The following is a 14,560-nucleotide window of genomic DNA, read 5'->3' as shown; positions in this document are numbered from 1 at the left end:
TTCACGCCGATATTATTCAAATTCTTCCTCGCCTTTTATAACCGAAGGCAAGGGCATTAGGAATTATAGAAGACCTTAGGTGGCCCGTACACATGGCCATTTCTCAATGATACATCATGGAAATAAATTCTCTTATATAAAGTAGACAATTATAAAGTAACACTAATACAATAAAGTGGGAAATTCCTTCATATTATTACAGAGCATAACCCACACAAATTGACAATCTATCAAGATTCCTTCACTTATTGATGAGTACATGGTGCACATCCAAATTAGGGTCATGACTGGAGTCACTTTGACACGTGTTATTTAGATAAAATTTCTCACACGCCTCTCCAAAATCCCGAGGATCTCCCAAGAAATCCATTTAGTCTCGTTGATTGTGCCTGTATCATTCTAGAGCCCGGTAGATTGCATCCGAGGTAACCTCATTTGCTTAGAAATAATCCCATGACATTCCTTCGATTCTTTTTCGGCAGATTCTTTTTGGAAAGGATGCCGTGGACTGTATTCTTCTCTAATTTCTCGAAAACTACATCCGAAAGGATCTGCACAATTTTGCTGTAGGACATGGACAACCTATCTAGCTTGCTGATCCTCTAGTGAACAGTTTCCATTGTCTACGGAAAAAAGTGACTGCGTGAACTCCAGAATTTGGGGCTGTACATTTTAGCTCTTTTGAGAACAGACGTTGCAGGTTAAGAGGATAAGACGGCATGCACTTAATTCACGATTTTGGTCCCTTCATCCAAATGTGCTCAAATCAACCATTGAAGAACTTCCATTATTATATTCGTCATGAATACGAACCCTGTATGTCCTTAAAAGAGCGCATCTGGACCACAAGATGTAAAAATAAGTTTGGATATTGCCAAGGTCGGGGCAAGAAAGAGATTCTAACTCAACAGAGGGGACTAGGGCGTACGAGCATCAACACATTAAAATAAAGACCACATGAGTTGAGCCTGCCCAGTTACAGATAGGCCACACAAGCCCCAGTACCGACGAAACTCTAGGGCTAACATCAACCAAGCCCTAAAGGGAACTTCCCCGGTTAATTAGACTCGTCTTACTTACTTACATTATATGGAGAAAAGAAGCATAATAATGATAGAAACATTCACGGCAAAGACTTTGCCGAAATCTTCATACACAATGGCAGTAGTAGAAAAAAAGAAGTAAACATAACCATATTCTTACATCTTAGGATATGAAATATTCGATGTTATCAATACAAATACTCAGATACTTGTAGCTCAACAACAGCAAGAGTACGAGGACGCAAAGCTCGATCCCCTACCAAAGTGCTTTACCAAGCAAGATCATATTCGATAAAAGCATCTACACAAACACTAACAGTGATATCACACAGAAAACATTGCCACGCGATGGAATTCCAATTATAGGCAGTGAGCAGATCCTTTCTCCAATTCCAGGTCCGAATCAGCTCTCAAATGGTGAATTCTCGATTCTGCTAGAACAGCATAATTCAAAAACAACATGAGAGATAGAGAGAGAGGTGGATTCAAAAAACAACATGAGAGAGAGAGAGGTGGAAGGCTCGTATTCAACTCACCACGGGTGCAAACATCTTAAGTTCTAATGCCTGCTCCGGTGTTCCCCCTATCATTCTCCGACCTCCTCCCACTGGACCTGGAACCATCATATCGGCCACCTCTCTTGGAGGCATCCACTTTACTGTCTGTATGGTAATCTCTATATCCTTGCTGCTCATCCTCTCTCCGAGTATTCTTCTGTTCCCCAGAATGTTTTCCCCACCTTTCATAATTTTCTCCAGAAGCTACATTTTCTCGCCCTTCCTCCCTTGCATCATATCTCCTACTTTTAGAAGGTCGCTCATCCTCTCTCCGAGGGTTCTTCTGTTCCCCGGAATGTTTTCCCTGCCTTTCATTATTTTCTCCAGAAGCTACATTTTCTCGCCCTTCCTCCTCCCTTGCATCATATCTCCTACTTTTTTAGAAGGTCGCTCATCCTCTCTCCGAGGGTTCTTCTGTTCCCCGGACTGTTTTCCCTGCCTTTCATTATTTTTTCCAGAAGCTACATTTTCTCGCCCTTCCTCCTCCCTTGCATCGTATCTCCTACTTTTAGAAAGTCGCTCATCCTCTCTCCGAGTGTTCTTTTGTTCCCCAGAATGTTTTCCCTGCCTTTCATTATTTTCTCCAGAAGCTACATTTTCTCGCCCTTCCTCCTCCCTTGCGTCATTTCTCCTACTTTTAGAAAGTCGCTCGTCCTCTCTCCAGGTGTTCTTCTGTTCCCCGGAATATTTTCCCTGCGTTTCACTATTTTTTCCAGAAGATACATTTTCTCGCCCTTCCTCCTCCCTTGCATCATATCTCCTACTTTTAGAAGGTCGCTCATCCTCTCTCCAAGCGTTCTTCTGTTCCCCGGAATGTTTTCCCTGCCTCTCATTATTTTCTCCAGAAGCTACATTTTCTCGTCCTTCCTCCTCCCTTACATCATATCTCCTACTTTTAAAAGGCTGCTCATCTCTATCATGCCTTGCAGAATAATTATCCTCTTCATCTCTCATGTGCTTTCTTCCAGCACGTTCTCTTTCATCTCTGTCATGCCATCTCTCTTCACGTGCCCTCTCATCTCCGCCACGCCATCTTTCTTCAAGTTCCCTCTCATCTCTGCCATGCCGTTTTTCTTCACGATCCCTTTCATCTCTGTCACGCCATCTTCCTTCACGATCCCTTTCATCTCTGTCACGCCCTCTTCCTTCACGCTCATATCTGTCATGCCGCCTTCCTTCTCTTTCCTCCCTTTCATCTCTGTCACGCCATCTTCCTTCTTTTTCCTCATAGTCATCATTGCCTTTCCTCCTACTCGTCTGTAACTGATCCTCTTTTTCATAACTTCGACCTCCCATGTCATTCCAATCTTCATGCCTTCCTCCAGATCTACGAGATCGAGAGTAATCAACAAACTGATCTCTCTCCTCTTTATTTGTTCTTGCCTTCACTTCAGCCTCGGATTTTTTATCCTTCCTATGTTCCAAGCCATGATCTCCCTCTCTCAAAATGTCCCGAGATTTTGATTCTTGCAAGTCATCCCTGGTGTTACCATCCAAACTGTTGCCCCTCTTTCTTTTGTCAGTCTTATCCCAAGATCCATTAAAAATGTCCTTCCTTGATCTGTCATCACTTTTATCTCCAGATCTCAACCCTTTTCCTTCTCGATTAGGCACATTGCCAGCCATGTTCTTGACATCAGCATGATGTATACTCTTGCCAGTATCATCACTAGCTTTTGCACGTTTGTGACCATCAGTGCTACTGCCAGAGGCAGTATCACTGCCACTCTCACTAGAATCATCACTGACACTGTCATCTGCTGAAGAAACTGGTGCCCTTGCCATTTGTTTTCTTCTCCCACCAAAACTGCCATCAGAGTCCCCCTCATCAGAGTCGTGTCTCCGACTCCGAGCTTTATCTAATTTCTTCTCTCTCCCAGAATCTGAATCATCATCAGTATCATTCCTCCTCTGCTTCCTCACTTCACCAAACTTTTTATGCTTTCCCACATTGACTACATCAGATTCACTATCACTGTCTTCATCATGCCTCCTGCCGCCTTTCCTTCTTCTGTCATGACCCAATTTTCTAGCATTCTCAGAATCAGAACCACTTCTTCTACGACCTCCACTTCGCTCATTCAATTTTCCGGGTTCACCTGTCCTTGTTTTCACCTTACGATCAATATCAGACTCGTGCTCAGAGTCCTCATCTTTGCCAGTTCTGATATGACGCTCTCCCTTCTCCGATTGACGCTTTGAAAAGCCCTCATCAGAAGTATCATCCTCGCTTGACTCATACTTCTGAGATTTCTTATTTTTCCGAGATTCCAGTTCGGACCGCATCTTGCCAACATCATCACTGTCATCATCACTGTCAGAAGAATAGTCAGATTCATCAGACTTATACTTCCTGCGTCTCTTGCTCTTTTGTTTCTTGTGCTTCCTATCAACATTTTCTACCTCAGAATCATTTTCTGAGTCACTTCTCCGGCTATGTTTGCGATGCTTCTTCTCAGTTGCTCTTGTCTGTTTCCTAATATCATCTGAATCAGAAGAATCATCACCATTGTCTTTCTTATGCTTCACATCCCTAGCACTATTTCTCTTATCATCTATTTTAACTTTCGACTTTTCTTCTGCCTGTTTTTTCGAACTGTAATCTCTATCCAGGAAAGCATGTTCAGGTCTCTCTTGCTCCAAAATCTTCTGCCCCACTTTAGGTTCATCATCAATTTCCTCAGAATTTTGCTTAGTCAACCCTATACCCAAAGCAGCTCTGAATGTTTCCATCTGCTTCTCTTTTCTAGCAGCAATTTGGTGTGTTTGTGTATCAGAAAACCTGATCAAGCCACGATTATACCAGAGGTTAGTTGTTGCATTGTGATAAAAGGTAAATTACGAAATTTGCTTGTTAATTGGACGACAGAAGCATCAGCAATTCTATGAACTAGAGTAATATAATTTGGAAAAAATTGTAGTGATCAATTCAGAAGTCCCTTGATAAGAAAAAGCCAATTGTAGTCCAAGACATATCTTAGGAATTAAAACAATATCCCACGCCACGGGAGAGTTCAATTCAAGCAAATATTTTTTTCCCCCTTCTCTAGACAGTAGAGTTGAGCAACCAGCACAACTAGTTACTCAAGCAAGGTGAGAAGCTAGGCCCAGAAATGAGTTATTAGCACATCCATTTAGCTACAGTATGGGCAAGCTCGCTTCCTTGAGGGTTCCTTGAGTAAGACCTTTTGAAAAATATGAAATATACGGATTGAATCCAAACCAGCCTGTCCTGTGCAAACGAATACAGATGAGACAAGACCTTTTGAAAAATATGAAATATACGGATTGAATCTAAACCAGCCTGTCCTGTGCAAACGAATACAGATAAGACGAGACACTCATACAACAAATGACTGTTCGACTGTACAAGGACATGTTAAATCAAGCATATGCAGCATTGTTCCAGATTATTCAGAGTTAAAGATGGATCAATACGGCGTACATTAAACAATCTTCGGTCATGTAACTCCGCCCTAAGAAGGAGCAAAGAGAGGGAAACCTCTCGCTAGTTTTTGTAATTCAACATCAGGAAGTTTTTTCACACCAACCAACACCGACTCATCCCAAAAGAATGATCATCCTCCACATTAGTATCAGCTGTTTGCGAATTAAACTTTCAGAAAGTCGTTTCATGTCCACACACACATCGCGCCCCGCCCACAACCACAGAGAGAGAGAGAGAGAGAGAGAGAGAGAGAGAGAGAGAGAGAGAGAACATCTACTTCTTTTCAGTAGTCACAATGGCAGTAGGCCCTCCACTAGCTTCAGAAGCAAAGGAAGCTTCCAGAGTTCTCCTGGCCTCTTGCAGCTTCTCTGCAATCTCAGCTTCAGTGTATCCTTGATCAGTGAGCTTGTCCTCAAGCACAACAAGCTTAAGCTCTATCTGGCGTTTGCGATCATGCTCGAGGATCTCCTTGTTGGGCTTCTTGGAGACACCAGCTGTGCCCTGATCTCCCTCGAACCCCCTGGTGTTTTCAGCGACCCTCCCAGTCTTCGGCTTCACAAAGAACTTGTTGGTCTGGATGTACCCATTCGTCCCAGACCCTCTCGGGGTCTGTAACCCTATTCCGTTGTACATGTCTCACTCGAAATTCCTACCTAAGGGAAATCATCACATAGAAAAGAGCTCAGAGAACAAAAAAGAAAAAAAAACAGTATAGGCGAATCGCAATTCCATCTTCAATCACATGTCAAAAGACAATTAGAGGCCCCATATCAAAGCATGGAACTTTCATCTAGGGCTGGCAATTCCTCACGCGATACAATATCATATACTCAAAATCGACACAGAGCTAGCCTATTCGGGATCAGATTTCACATAGATTTTCAAGGATGGCATATGTGGAAATCAAGCTTAAAACAAAAGACACCCTAGCCTGCTCAACTATCCATCAGATCAAATCCTAACTGCTCGCAGCCCCGCCTCACTCGCTGGCCTCTCGCAAGGTGCTAAAATAGCAGCCGCAGCAGTCACGGCCGCCATCGGATGCTGTTGCGGCGAGATCTCACGGCGGTGACCAACTCCGCGGCGAGCGTCGCCGCCGCTACTCCCTCGTCGCAATAGACGGAAAAAACCACACAAAAAAAAGCACGCACGCACATGGCATGCACACCGACAAACGAGAAGGAGAATCCGAAATTAACCGCGTCTCTCGACACCTGCAAAGCGTGCAAATCGACGAATCAGACCCGCTTTCCTCAAAGAACCGAAGGCTTTTTACCTTTCCTTTGGAAAACCTTGCCCTCGGATGGCTATCGATGACGCGGACGAGCGTTGAAGGCGCCGGTAAGGAGCACCGTCTCGCCGGCCGGTCGGCGGCGGCGGCTGCTCTCGACTCCGGTGGCTCGTCGATCTCGAAGTCGCCGATCTACTGGTTCCGCCCCCGATCGCCTCTCCACCCTTTCGGCTTCTGCGTTCTTCGGTTTGACCTAAGCGTGGCTGATTCTTATCTGGTCAGGTTTCGGAGATTCTTCTCGGTGGGCTTTTGGGCCCAACGTGTTATAGTTGGGCCTTGATGGGCTTTCAGTTCTGTATTGGGCCTATATATTTTTTGTGGTGGAAATGGCACGTATAGTCTTGAACTTTAATTCAACGTGCAATGTCGTCCCCTATCATTTTGATTTGTTCAATACGGTCCTTGAACTATTAGCAGACGTTCGATGTGGTCTTTTTCGTTTCGCTCAAACGATAGATCGACGTTATCTGATGACGTTGATTATCATATGCCGAGTTGAATATTTTTAAAAACGACGAGTCAACATGTTCATCTTTCTATCCATCTACTTTAGAAAAAAGGAAAAAAAAAATTAGGGAGTTAAAGTGTTATCGTTATTTGATGATGTGGATTTATTGTATCCTGATTTGAGATGAATATTTACAACTCACTGTGAAGCATTATTACGATCTATTCACCTTAATGACCTGTCTTTTAACTATAATTAATTAGATTTATCTATATAAATTTTCTCACGCGATGTGCCATTATATTGAGGAGCAAATGACTGTGCAAATTTTTTACGATGCTCGTTTTCTTATTGATAATTATCTGTTTTAGGGAAAATAGCTGTTTTTATCATTTATTTCCGCCCAACGTACAAGTTCATGTCTAGAGCATATGTCGGTATACATTTCTACACGTGATTATTCTCCTGATTATTCGAACTGAAATATTTACATAGTGAATTTAATTTATTTGCAAGAGTAATATAAAATCTTGCTTGTAATAGATGCACTTGTTGCAGGATGGGCTTTATTTGGTATTTGTTGGGCATTGAAGGGAAAAGTCACCGAAGAAAAGAGGGAAAAAGTAGGCTCAAGTATATACTATTAAAAATCAGCTAAAACGAGCATATCATAGAAAAAATACTCGTGCTTTTTCCACTCCATTTTTGACTTCCGACACTTTCTGCTACCTTAAATTGACTACATTATCCCTTATGAGTCCCATTCTTAATTGAAAATTATTTTTTTACTCTTTTTTTCTCTTCTTTTTGCTTTGTTTCAATTTTACTAAAAGACAAAACTACCCGTGCCCCTCTCAAATGACAAATATCGAGGTATATTAATTAGAGAGCATAGATTTCATTGAATCCAGATAATACGATAAAATGGATTATTACAAAAAAAAAAGCAGCTTAGCTGTACATAGATGGATTGAGCAAACTGGAAATATTTCTTGTTACCTAAAGAATAAGTAAGTATAAGCTAAAATATAACTTATTACACTAAGCAATTAAACCGGACAAAAAAAAAGGATCTCGTTTAATTTAAATATTGTAAATCAGATATGTCATCAATTATTTGATAAATTTTTTTTCTTTTATTTCAATTAAAGATAATTTTTTCCTAATTTACAACCATAAGTTTGTGAAGAAGTTAACATTTTTTTTAACATGCTACGTTTTTTTTTAAATCCATTTAACTTTGGCAAGCGTAGGCTTTTTTAACGTATCCTCATTTCTTTACGACCTCATTCCCCGCGCGCGATGACGTCATGATCACCCGAGATGACAAGATTGCCCTCAGCAGCATCTCGATTTCACGAACCAGCCCCTTCTCGCACGGGCATATTCCCAAAAGCAAAGGACCGTCCGGGATGATGCTAATTAGCTAACCAAACCCCCAACCACACCCTTAACCCCGGTTCCTTAACCATGGTTAAGTGAGATCCACCGAGCCGACGGACGAGATCGGCCGCCCCGGGGAACCGATCGGACGGCGCTCGAGCACGCGCAAAGAACAGGGTGGGGGGCTCAAAATCGCTCCGCTTCCGCGGGATCCGATCTGCGTAGGGGGTCTCCCGTTCTCCCTCATGATCGGTCGAGTTCGAGACGATTGGGGAGGGCAAGATCTTTAGATGGAAATGGACTATGTGTCCGAATTCCCGCACATCCACACGGATCGGCGTCCCAGGAAGAGGCCGAGGTTAGCTTGGGAACCTCTTCCCAAGGTATAGAATGTTTTCTTTTTTTTGTTGAGAATTTTGAGCTGCTCGTTTGATTCTGGCTTGTGGGTGCCGTTCTTTTGGTGGTTTTTCCCATGATGGGTATTGAGAAATGAATTGGGTGGAGCTTTGATGCGGCGATGAAAATGAATTCGGATTCGTGGGGTGTTCCTTTTTGTGGGATATTTGAGTGTGGATTTTCTGTGGGTAGACCTGAATCTTGATGCGCGTGGATGTTTTGGGCTTGTGTGAGGTTGATGGCAGTTTGTGTATAGGAGGTTCGTGGGGGAATTATGGGTTGGAATTCTAATGAATTTCGTGCCTTGAAGTCTGAATCTTGTCGTGGTGAAGCGAGGTTCACGAGCTCGGCGAAATATTGCCGAAGGATTTGGAGTTCAATTCGAATTTTTACCTTGAAAAAAGGGTAGTTCATTGTGTAGAGGAGTCAAATTAATTATCTTTGTTAAGAATTTCTGAATGCGTGTATGTGTAGGTGTGCATGTTTGTCTAAATTACCAAATTCAGATTTACAGTGGGATTATCGAAGGCCTGGTCTTGGGGTTGTTCAATTTCTGGTTTTTTCGGAATAGATTTGATTGGAAAAATGGAAATAGGAATATGTGGCTGTTGGAGAGATGACTTATGTTTTTGTATGTCTCACTGATTGTATATGTTTCCTGTTGATGATATTTTGATGGTGCAATATCTTGACGGGTCATGTTTTCGGGAAGGGTGGGTTTACGGTGCCATGTTTGTTTAGTGTGAGTGTGAATGGATGGCTGTGTGTAGGCTCAGTCAGGAGTTTTTTGTGGGCAAGAGCTTGGGAATGTGACAAGCTATGGACCTCCCAGAGTACTCCAGGACCATGCTAGTCTTTTTGTAAGGGGATTGGATCAAAAGGGCTCTCCCCCATGGCGAGATGATGACAAGGATGGGCATTACATGTTTGCAGTTGGAGATAATTTAACTTCTCGCTGTAATTACACTCAAACTGGGGTTTCCTCCTTTTCATATCGAATATATATCAGCTTGATAGTCAATTGATCGTTCCTTCTCATTTTCTAACAGTCAGTTCTATACATCACATTTGGAACTAAATTTGTCGAAGTTTTTCATGGGGGAAAAACCATTGTTCTTGGAAATCCCAATTTTCAGAGATTAACGGACATTTTTGCCATTTTGATCCTTTTTATCTGTCACACCTTCATGCTTAAAAAGGAAGTTCAACTGGAAACATGTCCTTCGAAGTAGCAAAGACAAAACATCTTCATTCTACACTCTCACCCTCACCTGAACCCCCTTTCTCTCTTGTCAATGTCAGTTGTGCAGCTAAAAAGTTTCATTCTTTAATCTTGTTCATCCTTTTCTCATTTTTATTTTCTTTCTCAAGTTGTTTATAGATTACGGTTTCTATACAATACATATTGTTCTTGCAATACTGAATGCTCTCTTGTCCCTGCAACTGCAGATAAAATCAACAGGAAAGTTGGGGAAGGTTAGTTGTTGCATTTATATTAGGTGCTTTTGCATTAGTGATTTATGTTCTAACGGACCTTGTTCGGATGCAGGCACTTTCGGACAGGTTCTGGAGTGCTGGGATAGAGAAGCTAAGGAAATGGTTGCCATAAAAGTTGTGCGAAGCATTAAAAAGTATCGCGAAGCAGCAATGATAGAAATAGATGTGCTCCAGTTGCTTGGGAGATATGACAGAACGGGCAGCCGGTGAATCCATTGTGCCTTATATGCTATCTTGATTTGTTGTTTATGCTGTTTTTGGTTGACATGAAACTAGTGTGGCTGTTCATTCTTTGCAGTTGTGTTCAAATACGGGACTGGTTTGACTATCGTAATCATATCTGCATTGTAAGTTGTGTATTTGACTTGGATGATTGGAATTATCTATGTGCTATGGGGTGAAAACTTTACAACTGATTGAATGGTCTTGACAGGTGTTTGAAATGCTTGGACCAAGCTTGTTTGATTTTCTTCGGAAAAACAGTTATCGCCCATTTCCAGTTGATCTTGTCCGGGAACTTGGCAGACAGCTTTTGGAGTGTGTAGCATGTCTGTGGTTGTTACTTATTTAGTCTCTATTGTCATTGTTGGAGCTTCCACCACAGTTCCCAGATTTAGCTGCACAAAATCTCTTTCGTTATGGGTCTTTGAATCTCTGTCTTTGTTATTCTCAAATTTTTTTTAAGAAAATACAGGCTTTTAGCTTTATCATAATATGTTGATGCCATATTTACGGAGGCTTGTTTGGATTTGGTTGGAATAGAATTCCGTTTCAAGGGAAACATTTGCCAAAGTTGCTTATTCTGGTTGTTTTGTAAATGTTGCAGTTATGCATGATATGCGCCTCATTCACACAGATTTAAAGCCTGAGAACATACTATTTGTATCGGCAGAGTATGTGAAAGTACCTGACTACAAGGTATGTCTTCCTTTATTAGCTTTGGGCCATCTTAGTTCCTTATACTGGATTGTATACGATCTTCCCTTTTGGTCTTTCGTTCCTGGTATCATTTGTGCTCAAATTGCATCTCATCTGTTATGCAGGCTACATCTCGATCACCGAAAGAAGGAAATTACTATAAGAGGTTGCCAAAGTCAAGTGCTATTAAGGTCATCGATTTTGGAAGCACTGCTTATGGGCATAGAAGTCACAACTATATTGTATCAACCAGGCACTACCGAGCACCAGAAGTTATTCTTGGTAATGGCGGTTCTTGGGTGTCATCGCCTTGTTAATTTTGTCTGAGAGGGCAATTCCCGTTGATATAAGACAGTTATGTAAGCTTATAACATTTTTGCAGGGCTTGGATGGAGTTATCCATGTGATATATGGAGTGTTGGCTGTATCCTGGTGGAACTGTGCTCGGTACGTGTTTGTTTTAAACTCTATTCTTGGGAATTTCAGTTTGCGAGAGGGAAATAAATTCTGATGTCGGAGGCAATTGTTGACAGGGGGAAGCATTGTTTCAGACTCATGAAAATCTAGAGCACTTGGCCATGATGGAGAGGGTCTTGGGACCATTGCCTCAGCATATATTGAAAAGAGCAGAGTGCGTGCTTTTCCATATTCCTTTTAGTGACTGTAAAAGAGAATCATCAGTGTTCTTTCTCACCAATTTCTCTTTTGATGGTATTATTTGGTTAGTCGACATGCTGAGAAGTATGTTAAAAGGGGAAGACTGGACTGGCCGGAAGGGGCGACATCTCGGGACAGCATTAGAGCTGTTCTAAAGTTACCTCGTCTTCAGGTGGGTATCACTGTATCAGCTAAAGAATAGGTAGTCCCCTACTCGTGTATTCAGGTGCATTTGCCATTTGAACTCTGCCATGTGGCATTTAATACAATCTGGTTTGGCCTATGTTTTCTGTGCTGAGATGGTGAGATTTGAACCAGGTCCTATTCAAAACAGCTAGTAGTTGACCTTTCTATCGTGGGAACATTATTCTCAATTTCGACTCTGTATTTACTTGTTTTCTTTTCAATCTTTTTACTTGGCAGAACCTAATAATGCAGCACGTGGATCACTCTGCTGGGGACTTAATTGACCTCGTGCAGGGTCTTCTTAGGTACGAACCGTCTGAAAGGCTGACCGCCCATGAAGCCCTCAGACATCCCTTCTTTTCCAGGGATCATTACCGGAGGTTTTAGGAAAATATGGTTTGCTCTGCTGGCACTCTGATGTATTGCTGGAGCATTATGTCATTCTATTTGCTCCACAGATTAGAGTGATCGATTTGGTTCTTGATTTGCTGTTGGAAGTGAAGGATGAAGAAGGAAAAAAATTTAAAAAGAAAAAAGAAAGAGAAAAAAAAGTAGGAAGAATATTCCACCATCACCCAGAGCTTCTTGATTGAGCTATTGTAGATAACCCCATTATCAAGTGAAGCTTTATCCTTGACCAAGATTGCAAGTTTTGTATCTTTACAATATGTTGTATCGATTTTTTTTCTGTCCCTTACAGCTTTCGATGATGAGCTTTGCCTCCACGCACTGCTCATAAGAAACTTAGGATCATCAATTCATCGAACGTAAATGAAAGCAGAGCTGCATTACTAGATGACAATTTGGAAATGAGATCGGAATGCAGTTCAGCTGGAGATGTTGTAAATTTGGAGTAAAATAAATGTTTGTTTCCTGATTGTTAAGCTCTTGTTACCGGTATGGCTTCTGTGTTTAATTCTGCAGGTTTGAGTAACGTTTTATTGGAAGCTCAAGGTGACGCATGTGGTATTCAAAAAAGAAACTTTGAGCTTGCGGGTGTAGTACCTGAAAAACCTTAAGCAATGTCCTTTTCTTTGACAAGAGAGGGCACTGGAAGCCCCATGGACGAATGGAAATTAACGCGAAAATCATACGTATAATCATATGTTCAATGTCAACAGAAACTTAGAGACTTGGCAAAAGAAAAGAAAACAAGAGCATTTCCCAGTGCCGAGGTAAATGAAACAAGCAACAAAATGTCGACCATCTGTGAAAAAAAAAACATCTGATGATGAATACTTCAAAATGTCTGATCGCTCAACGCTTTGTCCTGCATTTGCTTGCTCTGAGAACCCCAGAAGGAGGTCCAGTGAGAGCGATGGAGCAATAGCTGTAAAGCCAGTAGGAGTATCTCAGAAAGCTCCCAAGTTTCGATCTTACACGGACGAACCCCTTGACTTCAAACACCACCAAGCCATCACTCTCAAGCTGCTTCTTGAGCTTCTCACTGTCTTTTGACGGAAGCCTCACCTGGCTACTGATCATATGAACATTTGCGAGCCGGGACTCCAATCTCTCAGTGGAGAACGGTTCGATGTATTGTGTTGCAATCGCATTGCTCCCGTAGTAAAGATCAAGAATCACATAGCTGAAGTCGTTTCTGACCTTCCTGTTCGGATTTGTGAAGTTTGTGAGCAAGGTCAGGTCAGCATTTAAGAGGTAGTCCATGTCCAGGTATGCTGCATTGAGGGTGGCGCTAGAGATGTCAAACTTTGGGAGATGAGGGCGGAAGACGAGGTATACAATGAGGACTATGAGGCCACCAACGATAATGACGACCCAGAAGATTGCGCAAAAGACGGCGAGAAACCAATGCACGAAACTGGTTTTGCGTGTCGGAATGACAAGGAGGCTTGGCTGTAGGCTTGGCTGTCCGTGGCGATGACCTTGTGGTGGATGTGGTGGAGGTGCTTGAACAGGTGGAGGAGATAGTTGTGTGCGGGTATGTAATGGTTGAGTTTGTTCGTCGTGTGACGGCGGTGAGCTTTGAGCAGTAAGTACCTGTTGTGGTGTTTCAATTACCTGAACTTTGGGTCGGCGAGTTTTCCCTGGCTGGGGCAGTGGTGGCTGCACCGGAGAACTCGGTGGCTGAGAAAATCCGGTTTGCTCGCTTGGTTGGAGTGGGTAGTGAGGGTGGTAAGACGAAACTCGCTGAGGTGGTTGGAGTGGGTAGTGAGGGTGGTAAGACGAAACTCGCTGAGGAACACGGGGTTGGCGGAGCTGGGGTAGGGGTTGCACTTGTGGCCGTGCCGGCAGTTGTCCTGGTGGTGGTGAAACTTGAGCTACCGGGGATGGTGGCCAGTGAGGTTGGCCGGGAGGAGGCGATCCGAGCTGCCGCCGAAAATAAGGGTTGGTTTCGGAGCGGTGGGAGTTGGACATGGCTGGTGTGAACAGGGAGGAAAGGTATGAGGATTGGTTGCTGGAGACATGGGGAAGGAGGGATGATTTGATAATAAGTTCAAAGGAGGAGGAGGATTCATGGAAAGGCAAAGAATCAAAGCATAAGCTGAGTGAGAAGGGGAGGCAAGTAATCTTCTGTACTCTTTCCACTAAAGAGCTTGCACAATACTTTTTGCCCCCTTATGCCTAGAAGCAAAACTACGTTGCCTTTTTCATGGTCACCATTTTCCTTCTCCACATGAGAGCGAGCGAGAGAAGAGAGAATGGAATCGAATAACCTAGACGAATATCACATAACTGAGGTCCCTGATAATTGTGGCATGCGGATTGAATTAG

The 14,560-nt window shown here is 42.6% G+C and overlaps 3 protein-coding genes and 1 long non-coding RNA gene across 5 annotated transcripts; 2 read left to right on the top strand and 2 right to left on the bottom strand.

Annotated features, from left to right (window-relative positions):
* The first annotated feature begins 1,159 nt into the window (after positions 1–1,159).
* On the top strand, positions 1,160–1,979 carry LOC130138331 (uncharacterized). The gene is made up of 2 exons (XR_008816734.1): positions 1,160–1,522; positions 1,556–1,979. It is a non-coding gene; the product is annotated as an uncharacterized LOC130138331 (long non-coding RNA).
* LOC115692322 (uncharacterized) lies at positions 1,603–6,535 on the bottom strand. Its single transcript, XM_056312075.1, is given in 5 exon segments — positions 1,603–1,628; positions 1,631–1,782; positions 2,427–4,382; positions 5,326–5,701; positions 6,325–6,535. Coding segments are annotated over 4 exon segments (2,490 nt in total). The 5' UTR covers positions 5,682–5,701; positions 6,325–6,535.
* A 1,773-nt stretch (positions 6,536–8,308) lies between these two features.
* LOC115692327 (serine/threonine-protein kinase AFC1-like) lies at positions 8,309–12,708 on the top strand. 2 transcript variants are annotated; one of them, XM_030619142.2, is made up of 12 exons: positions 8,330–8,553; positions 9,337–9,523; positions 10,016–10,042; positions 10,116–10,269; positions 10,362–10,410; positions 10,497–10,611; positions 10,890–10,981; positions 11,107–11,263; positions 11,364–11,428; positions 11,515–11,612; positions 11,708–11,810; positions 12,062–12,708. In XM_030619142.2, the coding sequence occupies exons 1-12, from the start codon at positions 8,461–8,463 to the stop codon at positions 12,209–12,211; spliced, it is 1,290 nt and encodes a 429-aa protein (XP_030475002.1). In that variant the 5' UTR covers positions 8,330–8,460; the 3' UTR covers positions 12,212–12,708. The 2 variants fall into 2 exon arrangements, with proteins under 2 accessions (XP_030475004.1, XP_030475002.1); XM_030619144.2 differs by lacking the exon at positions 9,337–9,523 and having other exon boundaries at positions 8,309–8,553.
* A 258-nt stretch (positions 12,709–12,966) lies between these two features.
* LOC115692328 (NDR1/HIN1-like protein 13) lies at positions 12,967–14,203 on the bottom strand. The gene has a single exon (XM_056308541.1). The coding sequence runs from the start codon at positions 14,201–14,203 to the stop codon at positions 13,082–13,084; it is 1,122 nt and encodes a 373-aa protein (XP_056164516.1). The 3' UTR covers positions 12,967–13,081.
* Between the last annotated feature and the right edge of the window lie 357 nt (positions 14,204–14,560).

Source organism: Syzygium oleosum, unplaced genomic scaffold (genome assembly GCF_021117445.2).
Source record: "Syzygium oleosum isolate NSW1041296 unplaced genomic scaffold, Sole_v2.1 Sole_v2.01, whole genome shotgun sequence".
In the NCBI taxonomy this organism is placed as follows: domain Eukaryota; kingdom Viridiplantae; phylum Streptophyta; class Magnoliopsida; order Myrtales; family Myrtaceae; genus Syzygium; species Syzygium oleosum.
The sequence above is the reverse complement of the archived record's forward strand: the minus strand, read 5'-3'. Positions and strand labels throughout refer to the sequence as shown.

What these genes read in the sequence shown, in the direction of transcription:
- LOC115692327 (XM_030619142.2), top strand. Translation starts at nt 8,461, where the DNA reads ATGGAAATGGACTATGTGTCCGAATTCCCGCACATCCACACGGATCGG. An exon ending in AGCACCAGAAGTTATTCTTG is followed by an intron (nt 11,264 to 11,363) that starts GTAATGGCGGTT and finishes ACATTTTTGCAG; the next exon opens with GGCTTGGATGGAGTTATCCA. An exon ending in CATATATTGAAAAGAGCAGA is followed by an intron (nt 11,613 to 11,707) that starts GTGCGTGCTTTT and finishes TTATTTGGTTAG; the next exon opens with TCGACATGCTGAGAAGTATG.
- LOC115692328 (XM_056308541.1), bottom strand. Translation starts at nt 14,203, where the DNA reads ATGTCCAACTCCCACCGCTCCGAAACCAACCCTTATTTTCGGCGGCAG.